The 21,129-nt window shown below is 39.7% G+C and overlaps 1 protein-coding gene across 2 annotated transcripts in view; it reads right to left on the bottom strand.

The window, feature by feature from the left end:
* The window catches only part of MAN1A2 (mannosidase alpha class 1A member 2), a 145,747-nt gene that overhangs the window by 96,807 nt on the left and 27,811 nt on the right, over nt 1-21,129 (bottom strand). For both annotated transcript variants that reach the window (XM_030020214.2, XM_030020215.2), the window contains exons 2-3: nt 18,503-18,758; nt 50-146 (exon numbers count right to left, since the gene is read on the bottom strand). In XM_030020214.2, the coding sequence (XP_029876074.1) occupies nt 50-146; nt 18,503-18,758 (353 nt within the window). The remainder of the gene's footprint in view (nt 1-49; nt 147-18,502; nt 18,759-21,129) is intronic.

Genomic DNA, 21,129 nt, shown 5'->3' with positions numbered 1-21,129 from the left:
AAACAAACAGGAAACCCAAAACCAAAACAAACCAGAAAATATAGCCTACCAAATATGTTGGTGGAATGTCCTTTCCGGGCAATTGGTTTGAGCTCATTATGTCCCCATCCATATTGCCTATAATTGTCCCAGGCATGCTTCATCATCTAAGAGATGGAAAAAATAGGATTTGATTACATTATAAAACTACTTTGTATGAATACAATATTTTACTCCTTATTTGAGACTTCATCTTTCACAGTCACCCCAGCATACTGATAATTACTTTGCCACTATTTCTATCTGTTACAGAAATCAGATTATGTAGCATGAATAAATTTGGAAACAACTTCAAGTCTATTTAACTTGAGCTATAGAGCCTAATGCTCTGCATTAGGTTGTTTTCTTGTTCTTTCTTTTCCCTAAATATATGCACAGACATTTAAGAATTTAAGCACAAGGAATGCATTTAAGCATAAGGGATTGGTGAAAAATACTGGCTAACGTCTAAGACACTAACTAAAAGAAAAAAATATCAACCCATACCTGAAGCATACAAGGGATTTATTTACACTGGTGCATCCAATTATGACTAAACAATTTTGCAAAAGGCATAATAAGTTTTTTATTAGCAACACCTACTTGTCAAAGATATATTGTCATACAGCCTCTACCAAATGAAATGCCAAAAGCTTTGCTCTTTAGAAAGCATAATAAACAAAGCTGTATAAAATTATTAATATTTGCTCCACAAAACATTCTCAACTCTCTTTAATAGATGTTTCCACCACCTAGTAAGCAAGCTACATCTAAAAAACAACAGGTCTTGTTGATGCACAAGTATTAGTTGTGCACATCAGCCACTGAGCAGTGTTTTTATGGATTTGCTAAATCTTTTTAAATTCCTTGCTTGTTGGTATACAGCAGAAATTCAGCAGCTACCAAATTGCAAAGTGAATGCAGTTTAAAGAAAATCAAATACTATTAGTTACCTAAACAGATCAAAGCAATTAACAGGAAGAAATCAGATTCTGAAAGACACTGCCGTAGACAAAAACAGTTAGGAACAAACCTGTTCTGAAACAGCCATCAGGCTGTATCCACAACATTATACATATTTTTATATTGCATCTTAAAAATGGTATTAAAATATTAATATAAACAAAAACCCCAAGAAAACGCATAGGACTTAAATCATCATCTCCACAAGTTTGAGAAATGCTCTCTAAGAGGAGAAACTATGCTAATGTAACTAACAGACCAACACTAACCCTTTAAGAAACTTATAGCAGGGCAAGTAAAGTTTTCACTATGATTTACAAGACTGTAGTTTTCTTATTTTAATCAGAGAGTCACCATACTCATAGAAAACGGGAAGGAACAAGCAGATGCTGGCTAAAGAGTGAGGTGCAGCCAGTTGCCTTACCAGCGCTACCTCACGTAGAAGCGGCTCTCTTCTCTTACTGAGTTCAGGATTTAGTGGAAGTCGGCATCCGGTAATCCCAACTCTTTCAAACCGCATCTAAACTGTCTGCTGAGACATGAAAAACAAAGTCCTTGTCTCCCTACAACCATCAAGAGATCCCTGTCTAACCTACACCGCTGTAATTCCTTTGAACGTAAACTCCCTCCAAATTTCCCATAGCTCCGTTAACTCATGCCCAGACAATAAATTTGAACCACAGCAAAGGTATACGCACAGGCCCAGAAGCTGGGAAGCACTCCTGTGTTAAACTGACATCAACCTGGGCACAGATGTCCCTCTCAAGATGCCAGAGGTCCCACTCCTACCGCTTGTCATTCAAAGTCAGCTCACATGTTGCTTTTGGTATTTGCACTAAAAGATTCTGACACCTGATTAGGCAATAATACTGTATCGTTTCTTTTAGTGTCATGAACCTGTAATGTAAGAAAAAGAGGATGCAAATATTATACTAAAAGAGGAGAGAAAAGCCATTTCATTAGCACTCACATACTCCTTAGTGTTTACAAAGCACTTAATCAAATTGACCAAACCTCAAGATGACTCAGGTAAAGTGATCCTTTCTTGACAGGCGAGAAAACTACAGCATGACAAACGCAATAAAAGCCTGATCACAGGCAGTATAGAAGTTTCTCTGAGATCTCTTACTAACGTTACCCAGAATCAACCTACAAATTTTTATTAAAAAATTGTTCATTAACATAAGATCATAGAATCGAGAATCACAGCACCGTTCAGGCAGGAAGGGAGCTCAGGATGTCTCTAGGTCAAGCTCCTGCTCAAAGCAGGACCAGTTATGGGATCAGACTGGGCTACTTAAGGCTTTCTCCAGTCAGACCGGGACAGTCAAGGCATCCATGAAGTGTCCTGCTCTAACTCACAGCTTGCCAGTCCACCTTTAAGTCCTAAAAACTCTACTTAGGAAAACACAGACCTATAGATTTAGAAGGCACTAGATGATGAAACAAAAGAATTACTGAGCAGTGAGCTCTCTGTAAGTTTGATAACAGACGGATGTCTAAACAAGGTGACCATGACACGGCAGATCTAACCAGCTTGCTTCCACATAAAGGAAACTGGGCTTCTGAGACCTTTGGACGCATCAAATAAATATTTCATGAAGGAGAATCAAATGACCATTGACATTTTAGCTTTGTAAAAATCTCAAAGTGTAGGCAAATACCTGTATAGATCAAAACTAGCTAAGTCCAAAAGAAGAATAACTTGTTTCCTCAAGGCAGAATGTTAATTGTACAATATTTCACTGTCCCAATTTGCTATGCTTCTGGGGGGAAGGTACAGATTTTCTTACAGACTATTTAGTTCTGAGGAAACCCAAGAAAATTATGGAAATTACGAAGGGCTAAAACAGAATACATCACAATATAAGATGTTTCTATAGCCATAAGATCATAAGACAAAATTTATCCTAGGATAAAATTTCATTAAGATAGAAACTGTAAAGGAGTCGATTTCACCAGATTTATGAATTAATGCAGAAGTAACTTCAGAATACACTGCTGAGACCAGAAACTCTGTCAAACACAAGAGACTAAGACGCAGTTGACTGCGTCATCTAAGGTTCTGACATAGGAAATCATATTTTGAGGAGATTAAGCTACTTTGTTAAACACAAATGTGTCTGTCCTGTCCCCTCTGCCTCCCCTAAACAATGTACAAAGAATATGGTGTTATAACTCCCCGAGAATCTTTTGACTTCATTACACTAACTAGTCAACTGATTTTTTCCAGACGAACACTGAACATTACTCTGGCACACAGCTCATTACTCTCCTCTACCACAAAGTGAGCAGACTTCACGATATCATGTTAGCAGATAACTGCACATTACATGCAAGTGAGAAACCCCACAGCTCTTGTACACAATATTAGGTTTTGTAAGGATGATATGCCAAGAGATCTTATAACAACATGGAGATTTCTGTTACTGCCAGTACCGGTAGCATAATATACTATAGATATAACATCTATACTATTGGGAGCAGTTGTGTACACAGAAGTTTTTGAGAGACAGGAGAAGACAGATGCCTCTACCAGTGGAAAATGTAACAGAGGATGTCACTTTGGCTCAGGAAGTACAAGCAACGTGAACTCCTGATCTGAAAAACAAGATTACCTCTATGGTTATGCCAGAGAGCATCTGCATAGTGAAAGCTGGAAATGCTGAAGAATAGCTGCAGGTATAGATAGGCTTTTCTTCGAAAAAAACTTGCCTTTAAGAGGAGAGAGAAGTCTCAGACACAGACTGGAACATCAGCACTAATGATAATAGAAAGAAGGTAAAAATACTTGCAAAAAACCACCTCCAACCCTTAAAGAAGCCATGACAGAGGCATCTTAAGCTCAGTAGAATGAAAATAACAAGCTGGTCCAAGCATGCATCAGTAACTGTGAACAAGGCAAGGTGTGGATTTCCATAGCTGACATTTCCATACCTGATAGCAGTTTGTCAAGGTAAGTGCTTGGGGCTTGATGGCATATCATATAAAGATCTTGCAATCTGTCCACCGGAGAACAAATGGTTTTAGTGATGGACTTTTTACTGACACTATTAATGCCAGATTTTGCTTTTGAAGGCAAAATATTTCATAGGGTATAAGTCCACTGAATACCACTCTCGAATATGGTTATTATGGGATGCACCATACACGACAGCCAGCAAGATGCTGTTGCATGTACAGCTTGATAATTCTTACAAAAAGACGAATTTGGACTCTGCTGCGAGAGCACCAGAATGGCAAGAAGCAGGGCATGTCAAATAAAACTGCTTTTGTAGGTACACCGTTATCTAGATGCTTTTACTGACTTTAGAACATGTTCGTGGGATCTGATCCTCTATAGTCACAGGGAAATCAGGTTTTTATAACAACAGAGTGGTAACGATGTCTTTTGACAAAATCATAATTGTAACAGTAAAAGGAGGTTACAGTGATTGAAAAGACTTTTGTAAGGGAGTTCTATCACTACAGCAGTATGTTAGAAGCAATAATTCAAACCACAGATTGGCTCAAAAGCCCCATTCCACTCCTCAAAAAAAGGGCAGACACCTAGCAAACAGAAAATAAGAGTCCTGAGAAATAAACAAAGGAAACAATTTACTGGCAAATTGTAGTATTTACTCATTGTGCTTAGAAATGAGAAAACTATCCTCTTCTTGCCATTCCATCAGGAATGTGCATAACAGAGAGAGCAAACAGGTTTTGCTTTCAAAGGAACATATTCTGGTTAAGGGTATGATTTCAAGAGATTTATATAAACCACCTTCAAATTCTGTTTTAAAATTAACCAAGGACTTGCTAGACAAGATTACTGCTCAATTGGCAGATTAAAAATTAATAACCTCTTTCCCACTGTCAGCAGAGAATACTTTTTGGAGGTTAAATTAAAGAATTATCATTTCCTTGTATAAATACTTAGATTTTTGAGAAACTAAGATATTTGAAGAAACTTAGCAAACTCATACAGATTATTTTATTCTCCAAGAGCTACAAATCTCTGCCTAAGAGAAATTATTTTAGGCATCGGTCTATGCCTCTCATGCATTTCTGAACACTGCCGCTGAAAAAGTCTGTTTGGAACATGTTCCTAACACACAGAAAGATGGGTTTTCTTTTACTGATGAATCTGGTAACAAATCCATTGCTGAAACAAAGCTAAAATGTTTATCAAATGTATGCAAAAGAGGAAGCTTGTCCTTTTTTGTTGGCATGAAATACTTTAAGTCTAAGATGCCTGATGGAACTAAGGGGACAGAAAATACATCAGACTGGTGAGAACTGGAACAGTAGATGTAAAGAGCCTAAACTTGGAGAGCTTACAGCAGTGAACTGACTGCTCAAATTTGTACAAGAAAGCCAAATGCTTTTTTTCCAAGATGATGAATCAGTATTTTTGACCTTGCGTGTCCTCATGGTATCAAGAGAAACTGGTATTCATGGGTTTGACTGGTCCTGTGGCGCTCAGAAAGCTACAACCTCCCAGATCATCTTTGTAAACAACCAGGACTGCACATCAGCCAGCAGAAAGCAGTTCCTTTCTTCCAGTCTTGCCTTTTCAGGCATCAATCTAATCACCTTCATCAGCTTATCCCTGCACCTCTGCCAGTTTTACTGTATCCTTTTTGAAGCTGAGAGACTAGAAATAGATGAAGCATGCAAGATGCAGATGTACCTTAGCTCCACACGCTACCATAAGAACCTTGCCTGTTTTGTTCTCCTTTCCTAAAATACTGAATATTTGCTTTTTGTCTGCTATTGAGCACTACAGTGACATTTCCAAGGAACTATTATAAACACAAGCTCTCATTCTCAAGTGGCAGTAAGTCACCTCACACCTTTTCATATTAAGCATGAAGTTGGACTTTCTCCCGCTCCAGCCCCCATATGCATCATTTTACATTTAGCTGAGAAATAAAAGGGGAGATAATCAACTCAGTCCCGTAAGATTTTTCTGCAACTCTTCAGTCTGGCCTCAGTTTTCTACTCCAAATCTCCATGTTGGCAGCAAAGTTGATCATACCACCATTCATCCATTTTCAAGCTCCAAATAATTTATTTGTATAATTTAGAGCATGGATCCCCAGTGCATAGCCTCCATGGCCTCCAGTACCATTTATTTGTACTCTCCATTTCCTGCCTTCTAATCAATTTCTCCAAGCAAACAGACACAATCCTCCATCCCATGGCTGCTTAGTTCAACAGCTGTCAGTGATGAATCTTGCCAAAAATTTTTTTAAAATTATGTATATAACTGTGTCTCCCTTGTTCACATGCTTGCTGACTCTTTCAGGGTTCTTCTATAGCTTTGCGCATCTTGACATCATTAAAAATATACCCGGAAATCTTACACATCTGTGTGCTCAAAAAAACCTATTCCCTGTTCTAGTTTTTGTTAATCTGCAGTTCATTCATCAGGCATAGGGATCTGCAGTTCTTTGATCTCCCCTTGAATCCCTTTCAAAAATTGACATCTTATTAGCCACCTTCTAGCCCTCTGGTAACAAAGCAGAAAGCAAGGATAGATGCCAGCAATGAAAATCAAGAATCCAAATCTCAGAGCAAACTGTGTCAGAATAAACTGTTGCAAGTTTCAGGTATTACAGTATTATACGCAGATTGTCTATGACTTAATGGAACACACCATAAGAGGTTACTCATCAACTACAAGCAGCTCACATTGTATATCAATTATATCATTAATATCAATGATTCTGAGATGTAACATCATCAGGAAAACTCTATGTTAAAGAACACACTGGCATACATTCTATGGAGTTGCTCTGGGAAACAGAGGGGACTACAGCAGAAATAATGCAAAGATGACTAACAAGTAGTAGAATTTTTACTATATTTAAGATGGTGGTCTTGCTTTCCAATCAAAGTCTCCATAGCTGCAAAACCACACATTGTCACTTGTATAACAGATCTTGTATAATTTAATATAGACCGCTCTTCCATCTAGCCATAATTCATGATTTTTGCTACCACCATTTCTGTAGAATGGGAATAAATGGCACATAAAATACAAATTTAAAAAAAAAAAAAAAGCAGCAAGGTCAGTCAGATATCATGGAGCCTTTTGATTCATCCACTTCTGAAGTAATTTACCTGGGCTTTTGCCCATTTTTGTTTGGCTGATTATATCAGGGAAGTGAAAGAATTCCTTGTTCTCTTGATTTTATTTTGCATTTATGAATTTTAAATACTGCAAATGTGCTACTTCATTGCTGAAAGACAGGTTCTTCTCACAATGGTCTGGAAAAAAGATATCTTTAATAATGAAGACCTTGAATTTTTAACATGTTTCCAGTAATGCATGAGTGCTGGAGAATTCTGTAATTGCTACAGCTTGAATAAATTGATTCATTTTTAAATATCCTCAGACACAAACTTGCATTCCTCATTAGTAGTACATTTTAAGTTACCAACCAAAGCAAGCTATCTGGGATGTGCAGCTGAAATACTGCACCATCCACACTAGGAGCTTTATTTTCATCCTTCTGATTGAGCAAAATAAATACACCAAGCTACAAAGCTTCTCATAGGCATAAATTAAAGATTTACAAATGTAAAATGAGTTCTTTACACAATCATCCCAACATGCTCGGACACAACTTTCTGCAGGGCCATTCCTAACTTCCCTGGTCTGTACTACCAAAGTGCTAATTGCACAATTTTCATTCTAATACATCCATTGAAAATTAGTTTACCAACAGGCTTGATCAAAAAGAGTCCATCCTTACTTTACAGAGATTGTGCTCATTCGGTAAAAATAAGATAAGCATTAAAAAAGTGCAGTGAAACTAATTTAAAGCCAACTTAGTTGCTCTCAACATGCTGAATTACATTTGAGAATCCAGAACAGAGAATCCAAATAGCATGCAAACAAAACCACTTAATAAAAAATGTGTATGTATACGTATGTATAGATACAAACACATTTTTATATACACACACACATTTTATATGTAAGTGTATGTGTGTATATAAAAGTGTGTTTGTATCTATACAAACAAATGTGTATATATCTCTATTTTATACAATCACACAAACTCCAGGAAGTATTATCTTAAATACTGAAAAAAGATAGGTCATAATACTTCTTGTGCTTCATTTTCATTGGGATCAAAGCCAGGAGCAGCGAGCTACAAAGCACAATGCAAAACTCTTAACACGAGACATGTATTACCAAATTCCCTTTCCTTTTCAAACTGGCAACCTGTCACAAGTGGGGTCCCCCAGGTATCGATATTGAGCCCAATGCTGTTTAATATCTTCATAAGTGATCTAGATGATGGGATCAAGTGTACCCTCATGAAGTTTGCCGATGATACCAAACTGAGTGGGGAAGGGGACACTTTGGAAGGGAGAGCCACCCTGCAGGAAGACATGGATAGACTGGAAGAGTGGGCTAACAAGAACCTCATGAAGTTCAACAAGGACAAGGGTAAGGTCTTTCACCTGGGAAAACATAATCCAGGAGTGCAGCACAGGGTGGGATTTACCCAGTTGGGGAGCAGCTCTGTGGAAAGGGACCTGGGGGTCCTGGTGGACAAGCAGCTCGATACAAGTGAAGAGCATGCTGCTGCAGCAAAGCAAGCCAACAGGATGCTGGGTTGCATCGCTGGCAAAGATAAAGAAGTCATTATCCCACTCTACTCAGCGCTTGTCAGGTCACACCTGGAATACTGTGTTCAGTTTTGGTCCCCGCTACACAAAAAGATGCAGACAGGCTGGAAAGAGTCCAGAGAAGAGCCACAAAGATGATCAAAAGGACTGGGAAGCCTGCCACATGAGGAAAGGCTGAGAGAACTGGGTTCGTTCAGCCTTGAGAAAAGAAGGCTTTGGGGAGACCTTATCACTATGTTCCAGTATTTAAAGGATGGCTACAAAGCAGCTGAAGATTCCGTTTTTACAAGGAGCCCCATGGAAAAGATGAGGGGTAATGGGTACAAGTTACTCCCGGGGAGATTCTGATTGGACACAAAAGGAAAATTTCTCAAAATGAGAACAATCAGCCATTGGAATAATCTCCCCAGGGAAGTGGTGGATTCCCCAGCATTGGACACTTTTAAGATTCAGCTGGACAGGGTGCTGGGCCATCTTGTCTAGACCGTGCTTTTGCCAAGAAAGGTTGGACCAGATGATCCTCAAGGTCCCTTCCAACCTGGGATTCTATGATTAAAAACTGATGTTCTAAGCAACTAGAAGTCCAAGTAAGTTTGATCAAGAAAACAAAAAAGAGTATAAAAGCATCAGCAAGAATGAAATTGTTCTAAATTGGTTTTAAACGCTGAAAAAAGTCCCCCCGTCACAGAAGGCAGCCTATTTGGCTAGATCAGAAACACTGCAATTACAAAAAAAAAAAAAAAAACGAGATTAGCAGTGGAAGTTGTATGAATAGTAACTATGAAAAGATGAGTTACACAGCATGAAAAGACCTCTACATGGCTAAGTATTTCTTTCTTCTGCACAGCTCTTTTCTCAATAAGCACACAAAATAGAACCCAGGTAAAAGGACACTTACTTACTATTTTTAACCTGATTTCTTAAGAGAATTAGGCTTATGCAATCTTGCTGTCTGTACATCTGCCATTTGCCACATACATTTGCAGTAGCCTTTGAATCTGTTCTCTCATTTCAAACCTGGTTTTGCAGAGTTGGGATGAACCAGATAACTGAGACCTCTACTTTTTGTGCAGGGGCGGGGTATAAAGAAAAAGATGCCTGTGGCTAGAGAAGGTAGACAGACACAAATTAGTACCCCAACTGAGAGGAAGGCAGTTATAATCCAATAATCCAACCCTTTATTCATTCAGAGGGGCAGCATTTAGCATGCAGGTAGCTCTACACCAGGCACAGAACACATTGCAATTCACACAGTCAGATAGGAAGATAAGAGGGCATTCACAGCAATGTGTGCATGAGGAGCGGAGGGTGGTATAAGGGGATGTAGGTCAAAAATTCATAGGAAACCATTAGTTTTGCTGCTTATAAAACAGCATTATTAGCAGCCTCTTGAGCATCATTCAGAGACCACAATGAAAATACATTTTAATCACTTCTCCTCTTGGCACAGTTCTAAAAGTATTTCCAAAATTGCCTCCACTAATATTAAATAAATTATCTTCCTACCTCCCCTTCTAAGAGGCAACATACTACAAGTCACATTTTAAAAGAGGATACACTGAAAGTTTTGCTGAAGGCCACAGTAAGTTCACTGGCAGAAGTCAAGTCAGAACATTCCTAGCTTCCCAGCCAGGACCTTGTTCCTCACTTGGAGGATCCAAATTTAACAGCAACTCATTCTGCAGGTGTCCGATGTAGCAACTGATCTTTAACTGTGGCCCCTATGCTCCCTGGATCCTCATTTCACAACAACTTTTGCTTAAATGTCTTTCTCCACTTTTTCTTTTTATCAGGAAGCTGTGACAAGCAGGAACAGAACCAAAATTTTGCCGTGTTGAAAACGGCTTATCAGGAAGCAATAAGATATCTCCTTGCTATCCCATCTCATTAAACATAACAGCTTTTAAACTGCACAAGAAGCAAGCATGCTACGGCCAGCAGCTTCAGTCACTTCACAACTCTAGCTTATTTGTGTTAACACCACACTGCCTTTGAGCTGAATTTAAAAAGTCTATGCAAAATTAGCACTGCCTAATTACACGACTGGGTATCACAACAAATACAGAACAAGTAGTAGAACAAAAGCTCCAGAGAACTCAGATTTTCCAGTCTATCTTTGAAACCTAGAACATAAAAACTATATCACTCTTAAGTTTACTACATGCACCTGTGTAACACTCTGGAGAAGCTTTCTTCCAGCTGACAGGCTTAGCCAACAAACATCATCCTATCACAGAATGGTTGAGGTTGGAAGGGACCTCTGAAGGTCATCTGGTCCAACCTCCCTGCTCAAGCACAGTAACATGGAGCAGGCTGCCCAGGTCCATGTCCAGTCATCCGATGAATATCTCCAAGGAGGGAGACTCCACAACCCATCTGGACAACCAGCTCCAGTGCTTGGTCAGCTTCACAGTAAACACGGTTTCCAATGTTCAGAGGGAGCCTCTTGTGTTTCGTCTTGTGCCCATTGTCTCTTGTCCCGTCACTGGGCACCACTGAAAGAGCCTGGCTCTGTCCTCTTTGCACCCTCCCTTCAGGTATTTATATACATTGGTAAGATCTCCCTGAGCCTTCTCTTCTCCAGGACAGTGCCAGCTCACTCAACGTTTCCTCAGAGGAGAGATGCTCCAGTCCCTTCATCATCTTTGTGGCCCTTTGTTGGAGTCTCTCCAGTATGTCCATCTCTCTCTTGTAGTGGGGAGCCCAGAACTGGATACAGCACTCCAAGTGTGGCCGCACCGGCGTTGAGCAGAGGGGAAGGATCACCTCCCTCAACCTCCTGGCAATACTTTGTCTAATGCAGCCCAGGATACAATTAGCCTTCTGTGCTGCAAGAGCACACTGCTGGCTCCTGTTCAGCTTGGTATCCACCAGGACTCCCAAGTCCTTTTCTGCAAAGTTGCTTTCCAGATGGTTGACCTCCAGCATATATTGGTGCATGAGGTTGTTCCTCCCCAGGTGAAGGGCTTGCCCTCACTGAACTGCATGATGTTCCTGTCAGCCCATTTCTCAAGCCTGTCGAGGTCCCTCTGGGTGGCAGGACGATGCTCTGCCATATTAGCCACTCCTCCCAGTTTTGTCATCAGCAAACTTGCTAAAGGCACACTCTGCCTCATCGTCCAGATCATTAATGAAGACATTGAACAGGATCAGACCCAGTATTGATCCCTGGGGTACACCACTAGTTACTGGCCTCCAAACAGACTTTAAGTAACTGATCAGCACCCTCTGGGCCCAGCCATTCAGCCAGTTTTCAACCCACTGTCTGTTTATCCAGCTCATACTTCATCAGCTTCCCTGTGAGGATTTTTATGGGAGACAGTGCCAAAAGCCTTACCAAAGTCTAGGCAGACAATATCCACTGCTCGCCCCTCATCTACTAAGCCTCCTGAAGGCCAGTCTTATCAGTGCAGACTGAGGCAAAAAAGCCTCACTGTACAAGTTTATCAAGCAGGCCAGCCATGACTTCCCCTTCATCAATCCATGCTGGCTACGCCCCATCACCTTCTTGTCATTCGTGGGCCTGGGAATAGTTTCCAGGATTTGCTGCTCCATCACCTTCCTAGGGATGGAGGTAAGCCTGACCAGCCTGTAGTTCCCTGGGTCCTCCTTCTTGAAGATAGGAAGGACATTTGCTTTCCTCCAGTCTTTGGGCACTTCTCCAAATCACCACAATCACTCAAAGATTATCAAGAGGTCTCACAATGACACCAGCCAGCTCTCTCAGCACTCCTGGGTACGTTCCATCATGGCCCATAGACTTAAGTATGTATAGTTTGCTTAAGTATTCCTTCACTTGATCCCCATCCACCAAGGGTACGCCTTTCTTGCTCCAGACTTTCTCAGTGGTCACGAGGGCCTGGGATTCCTGAAGGCCAGTCTTATCAATGCAGACTGAGGCAAAAAAGAACCTCAGCTTCTCCCACATCCTCTGTCACCAGGTCTCCTACTTCATTCAGCAGCTGGCCCACATTCTTTAATCTTCCTTTTGTCACCTGTGTACTTATAGAAGCCCTTCACATTGCCTTTGACATCCCTTGCCAGATTCACTTGCAGCTGGGCTTTGGCTTTCCTAACCCCATCTCTGCAAGCTCAGACAGTATCTCTGTATTCCTCCCAGGTTAACTGTCCCTGTTTCCACCTTCTTTGTGCTTCCTTTCTGTGTCTAGTTTTGAAAGAGCTCCTGGCATTTTTGCCTGACTTCTGCTCATTGGAATGGACCACTCTTGAGCTTGGTGAAGTCATCCTTCAATATTAACCAGCTTTCTAGGGCCCCTCTTCCCTCCAAGGCCTTATGCCAAGGGGACTCTACCAAGCAGATCCTTGAAGAGGCAGGGTTGTGAGCTTGCTTTTTGCCCTTCTCCCTCCTTTCAGGATCCTAACCTCCACTTCCTCATGGTGCCTACAGCCAAGGCTGCCTTTGAACTTCACATCCCCAACAAACCCCTCTTTTGTGAATATGAAGTTTAGCAGAGCATTTCTCATTGACTGCACTATCACTTGGAGGAGTAAGTTGTCATCAATGCACTCCAGAAAGCTCTTGAATTGCTTATGCCCTGCTGTGCCTCCAGCAGATACTGAGTTGGTTGAAGTTCCCCATGAAGACCACAAACACGACACTGCTCCAATCTGTCTGTAGACCGCCTCATCCGCTTGTTATTCCTGGTTAGGCGGCCTATAGCCGACACACACTACAATGTCACCCACACCAGTCTTCTCTTTAATCCTTATCCATAAGCTCTCAGTTGGTTCACCATCCATCCCCAGGCAGAGCTCCAGGCTCTCCAGCTGCTCTCTCACATAAAAGGCAACTTCACCCCCTCATTTTCCTGGCCTGTTCTTCTTAAAGAGTCCGTATCCCTCCACTGCAACACTCCAGTCATCCAAGTCATCCCACCGCATCTCCATCCATCTCGACATCTCCCAACAAGATCACAGCCCTGCAACTGCACACAGTTCTCCGACTCATCGTGTTTATTCCTCATGCTGCACACATGATTGTATGTGCACTTCAGAGAGGTACCCTGGCATGCTGATTTCCCAGAAATGGTTTTGGGGATTTCTCCATAATGCTGGCTGGTAAGCACTTCCTTGCTTCTATGCAAACGCAAGAGGTGACCCTGCTTAAGCCCTGTTACGTTGATTTTGTGATCCCTTTCTGTCACACCACTGCGGGTCCTTTGCTCATCCACCCTGTCAGTCGCTCCCTCACAGGGCTGCTAGTTACTCTCTCCCTCCCTCATCGTTCCTAGCTCAAAGCCCTCCCGACAAGGTCAGCCATCCTGCTGGCAAAGATGCCTTTGTCCTGCCTTAGCGAGGTAGGTCCCATCTCTCCCAGGCAGACCCTGCAAAGAGGGTCTCACGGTTACAGAACCCAAAACCCTGTTGCCAACACCAGCTCCACAACCAACTGCTGATGCGCGTTGCCAGCACCCTCATCCTCGCACCCTTTCCCCTTACTGGAAGGATGAAGGAGACCACTACCCAGGCCCCCGGGTCCCTGACAATCACCCCCAGGGCTGTGTAGTCAGTATGTATGCAAAACTGATATTCTATGTAATACAACACATACTGACGTGCAAAAGTTACATATTCATGATTTCAGCACTTCTCAGAGCAAACACTTTAACAATCCAAGAACTCAATTCAATGTTTAAAACAAGGTATACATAGAATATCCTGCATGGGATTAGTACCATTATTGGGTGAAATACACTTTTTAACACATATCCAAAATGAATGCTGGCAGTAAGACAATACTGTGAAACCTTAAGCTGAAATGAAAGAAAACCTGAAGCCTGAGTAGGGTGAAAAGAATTATAAAGTTTTCCTTATTTGACTGGGTAAAATGTAATTTATCAAGGAAACAAAACTTGTTAAAAAAAAAGAGCACTATGTAATGATTACACTTAAACTGCAGAAAAAATTAATACTCTGAACACAATTTAAAGGACATAATAATGGAAATTAAGTGCCGAAAATTCCAAGTGCTCATGCAATTTATATCTAATTTAACTTGGAAAGGAAGCCAATGACTTCCAAAAGAAGAGTTTTGTTCTTAATTTCTTTTCTGGAAATTATACAAGTTACATCTACCCTCTTATAAAACCATTTTCTCATCTTTTACTTAGTATGAAAAAAAAAAAAAAAATCACTAAAATATTAATCCAAAGCTAAAGTGTAACAGCAAGAATAATTTTCAGATGCGTTTATTCTTAAAATACCAGTTAATTAAAAACCATAGCATTTTTTAAAAGCCAGAACAGCAAGCTAATATACTAGAGAAGTGCTACAAAGCAGGTGGAAAGCAGTAAGCATTACTGGATGTACAGTAAGCAGGTGGAAAACCTTTACTTCTCAAAGTTGTTACTATGCATCTAAAATAACCAGCCAACTTCTAAATGGTCCTTACTGAAATAACTGAAATAACAGCTTGTTAGAAGAATATAGACAATATATACAATTCTGTGAATTAGTTACAATTGAGAATACAATGTAACACTAAATATAAACAGCACAACCAAAAGACACACTGAAACAAAAACAAGAGATGTAGGTTCTGCTCCTGGTTTATTCCATGACCTTATGAAGACTCCCTCTCTGTGCTCTGTAAACATTCCTATTATATAAAGCTTTCAAATGCTTTATAAAGCTCTCTTAAGAGCATTACACAACTTTTTTTACTTTTATATGCACTTTTTTAAAAAAATCAAAATACGTATTTTTAAAATATTTAAGTACTGCAAAACCACTTTTTATACAAGGATCTGTTAAAAAAGACTTCACCAAGTTGTTCTTTGGAAGGAAAAAATAGTAGTAAATTTTCTGTAAAAATGATAGAACTGAGATTGCATTTGAAAGCTTTCCAGTCTTTCTCCCAATTGTAGAGAGCCGTGTGCATGTTACAAACTGTCCCCAACAGTCAGCCTGATTCTACATAGTTTTTCACCATTTGGTATTAGGTGAAATAGGCTGTATAAATTAATTAATTTTGTGAATTTAAGCAGTCTAAAGCTGTTCTGTGAGAGTGAAGTTCCTCAAATATGCATCAGGACACTTCAAAGTAAACCAAGGCATGAGCCAAATGGCTTCTCAGGACCACCTGGAATTCTGAAGCCACATATGCAGCCTCCAAAGAGCTGGGAGCTTCCCTGTGCTATTTTTTTGGTCTCAATCCAGGCAGCCATAATGTCTTGCATGTCAGAAATGCTACACAAGCTAGGTGTAGACCTATGTTAGAGATATTGTCTCCCGGAACTTGTTCTTTCTTTGCCAAGTATCTCTCTCATCTACGAAGACTATTTGTCTACACTGGTTACACCAAACTGCGAGAAGACCTCAGCAATGATTATAGCGCATTTCAAAACGCACTTTGCATCTCTGGAATCACTGCAGCCTTCTGTAATACATCTGATGCTGTCAAGAACAGGATTCAGGCAAAATGTTATTCATCTGACACTGTCGATATATGTTTTATCTCAGCCACATTATATTCATTGCAACGTAGCAGATGCCAAAATCCAGAAGTAGACCCAGAGGCCAAACAAAAATGACAATGTACCAACAACGGGTTCTTCAGCATTATCATTTGTCCATTCTCACTAGCAGACTTTCCACTCCTGTATGCTACGCTTTCACGCATCTAGCTGTAGAAGTGATAATCTGCTGTCCTGCATCAAAGAAATTAAAAATTCCCAAGACCACTTGGTAGCTATAGTACTAACAAGACTGACTCAATGAAGGCAATTCACACAACAAAGACATTTCAGTCATGCTAGTATGGTCCTGGACTGTTCAAGCACAGTGGTCACACTGCTGAAGACTGCTCAGTACAAAGATATGATTATCTTAACTGAAGGACTTACCCACCTAATACATAGTACCATAAAATCTTCGGTCTGGCTATGAAAAGCTACACTTCAGAAACCACAATAGGAGTCATCAACAAGTTATGCAATAAAAAACCAGCTTGTCAGTGTGACTCACACATAGGCTGATCACCAAAAAAAAGGAGTAAGCCTTTTACAGCATGAGATTTGTGGTAACTGTAGCTAAGGATCACCAGAGCTACTACCTGGTGATCCTTACTCACAAACTACCCTGGATTCCTTACTCACAAATTACTGCACCTTCACATTTAGATCAGCAAGAATTGTCCAAACTTTACTACTTATTCATGCCACCAAGAAAATTGCCATTCTGTATTAACCTATAGCTTCTCATCTCATCTCAGTCTACATTCTGACCAAACAACCTCAGAAATGCAAATACTAATTTTCAACCCTCCCTCCAATTTCAGGCTTGATCTATAGGAACTTTAGTTGATTATTTCTTTCAGCTAGTTCTTCATTGTTAGCTGCACTCAGTACTGTCACATTACTTTGTCAACTCAGTTTTATTCTACCCATTAAATCCATCAGTGGCACACTCAAAGGTATTTAAATACAGTCATCTGTAGTTAAAATTAGAAGTGCTGACAACTACATGACCATACCATTCACTGTTCATCTCCACCCTACAGAAGACATTTTGAAAAGCAAGATTCTCTGTATATTCTCACTGAAAATGTTTGAGGACACAGTTTTGAAAAGCACCAGAACCTTCTGAAATCCACAAACCAATGCTGTCCTTTGGGAAACAGTCCTAACCAAGCAGGGTCAAGGGGGTCCAGTATTCTACACACAACTTCTCAGGCAAAAGTGCTTCTGCAGTAGTCACTAACAGAATAGGCACACCTTCCAGGAAAAGATTTGCTACTGGAGAGATTCAAATAGTGGTACAGCTCCATGCTGTATCACTCATGTATCATAAGCAGTTGTTCATTATTTGATAAGAGTGGATTTCATCTAGTCATCATTAATATTCAATGTAAAATTCCAGTTTGGGTGATCTACCCACAGCATGGTACATACTCCAGCTGCAACTCCTCCCTATTACAAGGACAGGTGTATGACTGACTTTTTTTTGTTTGGATTTCTGAGCTAATTAAACTCAGATTATAATTTAAGAGAAGATTTAGCTGATGTAACTACTAAGTGCTGTGGTCCTTGATGTTCTTTAATTACAGAGCCTGTGCTTGTCTACCTCTACCCTGAACCATTCCTGCTTGCTAACCCAATTTTTAGACATAAAACTAATGAGATTGCAGGAAAGAAAAAGAAGGCTGTACAACATTTCTGCCATACTAGTTAGAACTACAGACTCAGAAAAATGCCTGGTGATAATTGGCATTGCCAGGGCAAAAGAGGGCAATGAATCTCATGGCCAACCAGGAGCAGAAAGGTTAAGACCAGAAACAGCAATTCCCATAGCATAAGCTGCCACAGAACCAAAAGTCTAGGCCAAAATCTTATTTTGACTGTTTTACAGGTAAATGAGACAATCTACTTAAATGAACTCCTAGGTTTTTTAGACCCATTTAAAACCTAATTTGAAAAGCATATGATAATTTGGTAATTTGCAAATTTTAGCTGCAGGTCATTTTTTTCCCCCTATCTTTTCAATCTATTTTTTAAACATTTAAAAATATCTTGTGACACACTAACATATGCCATTCTTTGAAGGGAACCTGACAAAGTCAGGCTCTGCTTTAAAGATGCACTTGTTGCTGTTCCATGTGTTAATGACAAACTCACTTTGAACCTGTATCACTAAGTTGAAGAAATTCCTAAAATCATTTTTAAGTTGTTATCCAGTGAAATATTAACACCCCAACACCAGGAAAAAAAATGCAATGTTCATTAATACTTGATGTGCACTTTTCACTTACTGGTTTTTATTAAAAAGATTTGTAGTCCTGTTTTTCTTTTAACATAAATCATAACAGCAATGCCATATAAATAACTGCTATCAGATACAAGAATGGGTAGGACCACATCATCATCATCTTTACCTCTTTAATTTTGTTCCTCTTCTCTCGGATATCCAGGTCTGCTGGTTCTCCACTGTTTATCCCTATAAGATTTGGTAAAGGAACAGGGGGCAGTGGCTTGCTGTCTTTCTTTTTCAACTCTTGCACTACTTTGTTCTTTTCTGTCTGAATCTCAGCTTGAATCTCATCACGCGATTTCTTCAATTTCTCCTTAGCCTCTTCCAGAGCCTTTTCATGATCTGCTCGGATCTTATTTCTCAGACGTTCCTCTTCTTCTCTAGAGACACAAATGCTAGTCAGCATCTCATTACTAAAAACACATTGCTCATAAACAAACTGCAGCTTCACAGCAGAAGCCACATCCCAAGTTAGTTTACTCTAAGTAATTCTAATGATTCAGGCAAGTTTACTGAATTGTGTTAGTACACAATTCTACACTATTTTTGCCATGAACCCCAAAAGAACAGCGCACACATCCACAACACTATTGTAGAAAAATGTATCAGAAGGGTTTTCTAGATTACGTCTCAGCACCTTTGCTTGCCTACTCAAGGATTTAGAGAGGAAAAGCCCTACATCTGTACTTCAACTAGAGGACACGTGCAGAGGCATATCGAGCAATCATTCAGTTTAAAAAAAAAAAAAAAAAAAAAAATCAGAAGGGCTCTTCCTCGCCTTCTGTACAATAAATACATAGTACAGAACTTCAAGATTGAAGTAACTACTGGAAAAAAAAAAAAAAAAAAATCACAGCCAGTACTTTTATTAATAATGAGGTGTAAGCTGCAAGGGCTGCAAACCCCACCACAGCATGTTTTGTCTTCAGTTCAGAACTCATTGTTCCAATCAGTACGGTCCATAAACCTCACAAGTTAAATGCAGAGTTAATTATAGAGCCATTTAGGAACGTAAGAGCTTTTAGTAAAGCATGATTTTGAAACTCACTGTCAATAAAACCAACATCATCTTGTTTCTAAGCACAATTTTCCATCATGATCTTTAATGATTAGTAGAAGTTCTGAGGTTCACACACAAAACGAAGACTGCTGTTTAAAGCCTGGGTTAAACAAGAGGTTATTCTAACAACAGACAAAAATGGCCCATTCCAGTCCTAAAACATTTCAAGGCATCAGAAAGATACACATCAGACTCCCAATATAACACAACCTTTTCAAGCTTCTTTAAAATATAGAGTTGCTCAATGACTAATGTGAGCCAAAATAGTTGTAGGGATTTAAAACAAGCACTAGTTACAAAACACACACTCCCTCCCTGTTTCCTCCCCCAGGCAAAAATACTTTCTCCCCAAAGAGGATTAAGGAGAAGACAGTGGATAATGGAAAGGAAAGAAGGCAAGCAGCAAACCATATAAGAAATACCAAGCTTGGCATAACTGCTTTTAGGAGGAACTGAGACACTTGACCCATATCATGTGTTTTTTCCGCTATACTGAAAACGTACCAATGAAAAGGAGCAACCACCATTTGGTATGTGAGAATTAGAATAGAAGAGTTCAGCTGGAAGGGACCTACAGCAACCCTCTAGTCCAACTGCAACTAAAAGCCAATCCAAAGTTTACAGACAAAAATAAACATGAGATTGACAACTGTTAACCAAACACTGACAACAAATACAGGAATGTATCTATGTATTTAAATTGGGATATTTTTCCTACAAAGGTTATTAGAAATATTTGACAAAGTCTATGATAAACGGGTAACATTTCCAAAGATTCAAACAAATTTTAAGTAACTCACTGGGGTGCTGTGTTGGAATATTTGGAGATATGGACAGATCTTACTGAGCTTTGCAAGTATAATAGAACTGTTTTTATTAATCTCACAGATCAAGATCATGTCACATCTGTTACAGAGCACTGCTTCACCTTTACAAAGAAAGGTCAAAGAATGAAGCTAATAATGAATAACTTGCACAGAGTTATGATACAATACTATCAGAGCAATCCCACCAGACTGGTCCATTTCCTGCAAGGTTTATAACAGTTACAGTCCTCTGCCTAAGGAGAGTTGATTTTAAGTCAAAGTGCAATAAATTAAGCTTTTAGTTCCAGAAATGCACAGTTCAAACCCCCAGTGCACTAGCCCTGTCTGCTCTCTCATAAACATCCAGTATATTTTAAAGTTAAAATTTATACACCTCTTTGCTCCAGTCTTTAGCTTGGACTCAAAAGCTCAAATAGAGACTTTTTTTAGGCACATGTTTTCTTCTCAATTTGACAAAGCCTGACAGCACTTGATGTCATCCAGAAAATAACTTCCCAGTTTACAGGCCAATGTGCATAGCACGCAGGGGAAAACCACAGTACTACAACATAAATGCTCTCAGCAAAATATATTGTTACACGAAGAGTGTTTTATTAGCCCTTACATTTTTCTTAAGTGCTATTAGGTTTGCATTTTTAAAAGTTATAGTAGCATTATTACCTTTCGATATTTCAGTACCAGAAATACAATGCAATGTTTTAACAGATGCACTGACTAAAAGGCATTCAAACTGAAGTTCTTCAGCCACTTTTCTCAATGTGACCCACATCACATCCATGTTTCTCCCTAACAATAAAAAATGAAGGACTTAGCTCCTCACTTTGACTATCAAATCCCAGCTCATTAACACTGTTGAACAGTAAC

The sequence above is a fragment of the Aquila chrysaetos genome, chromosome 7, assembly GCF_900496995.4.
Source record: "Aquila chrysaetos chrysaetos chromosome 7, bAquChr1.4, whole genome shotgun sequence".
NCBI lineage: Eukaryota > Metazoa > Chordata > Aves > Accipitriformes > Accipitridae > Aquila > Aquila chrysaetos.
This window is presented reverse-complemented; position numbering and strand designations above follow the sequence as displayed.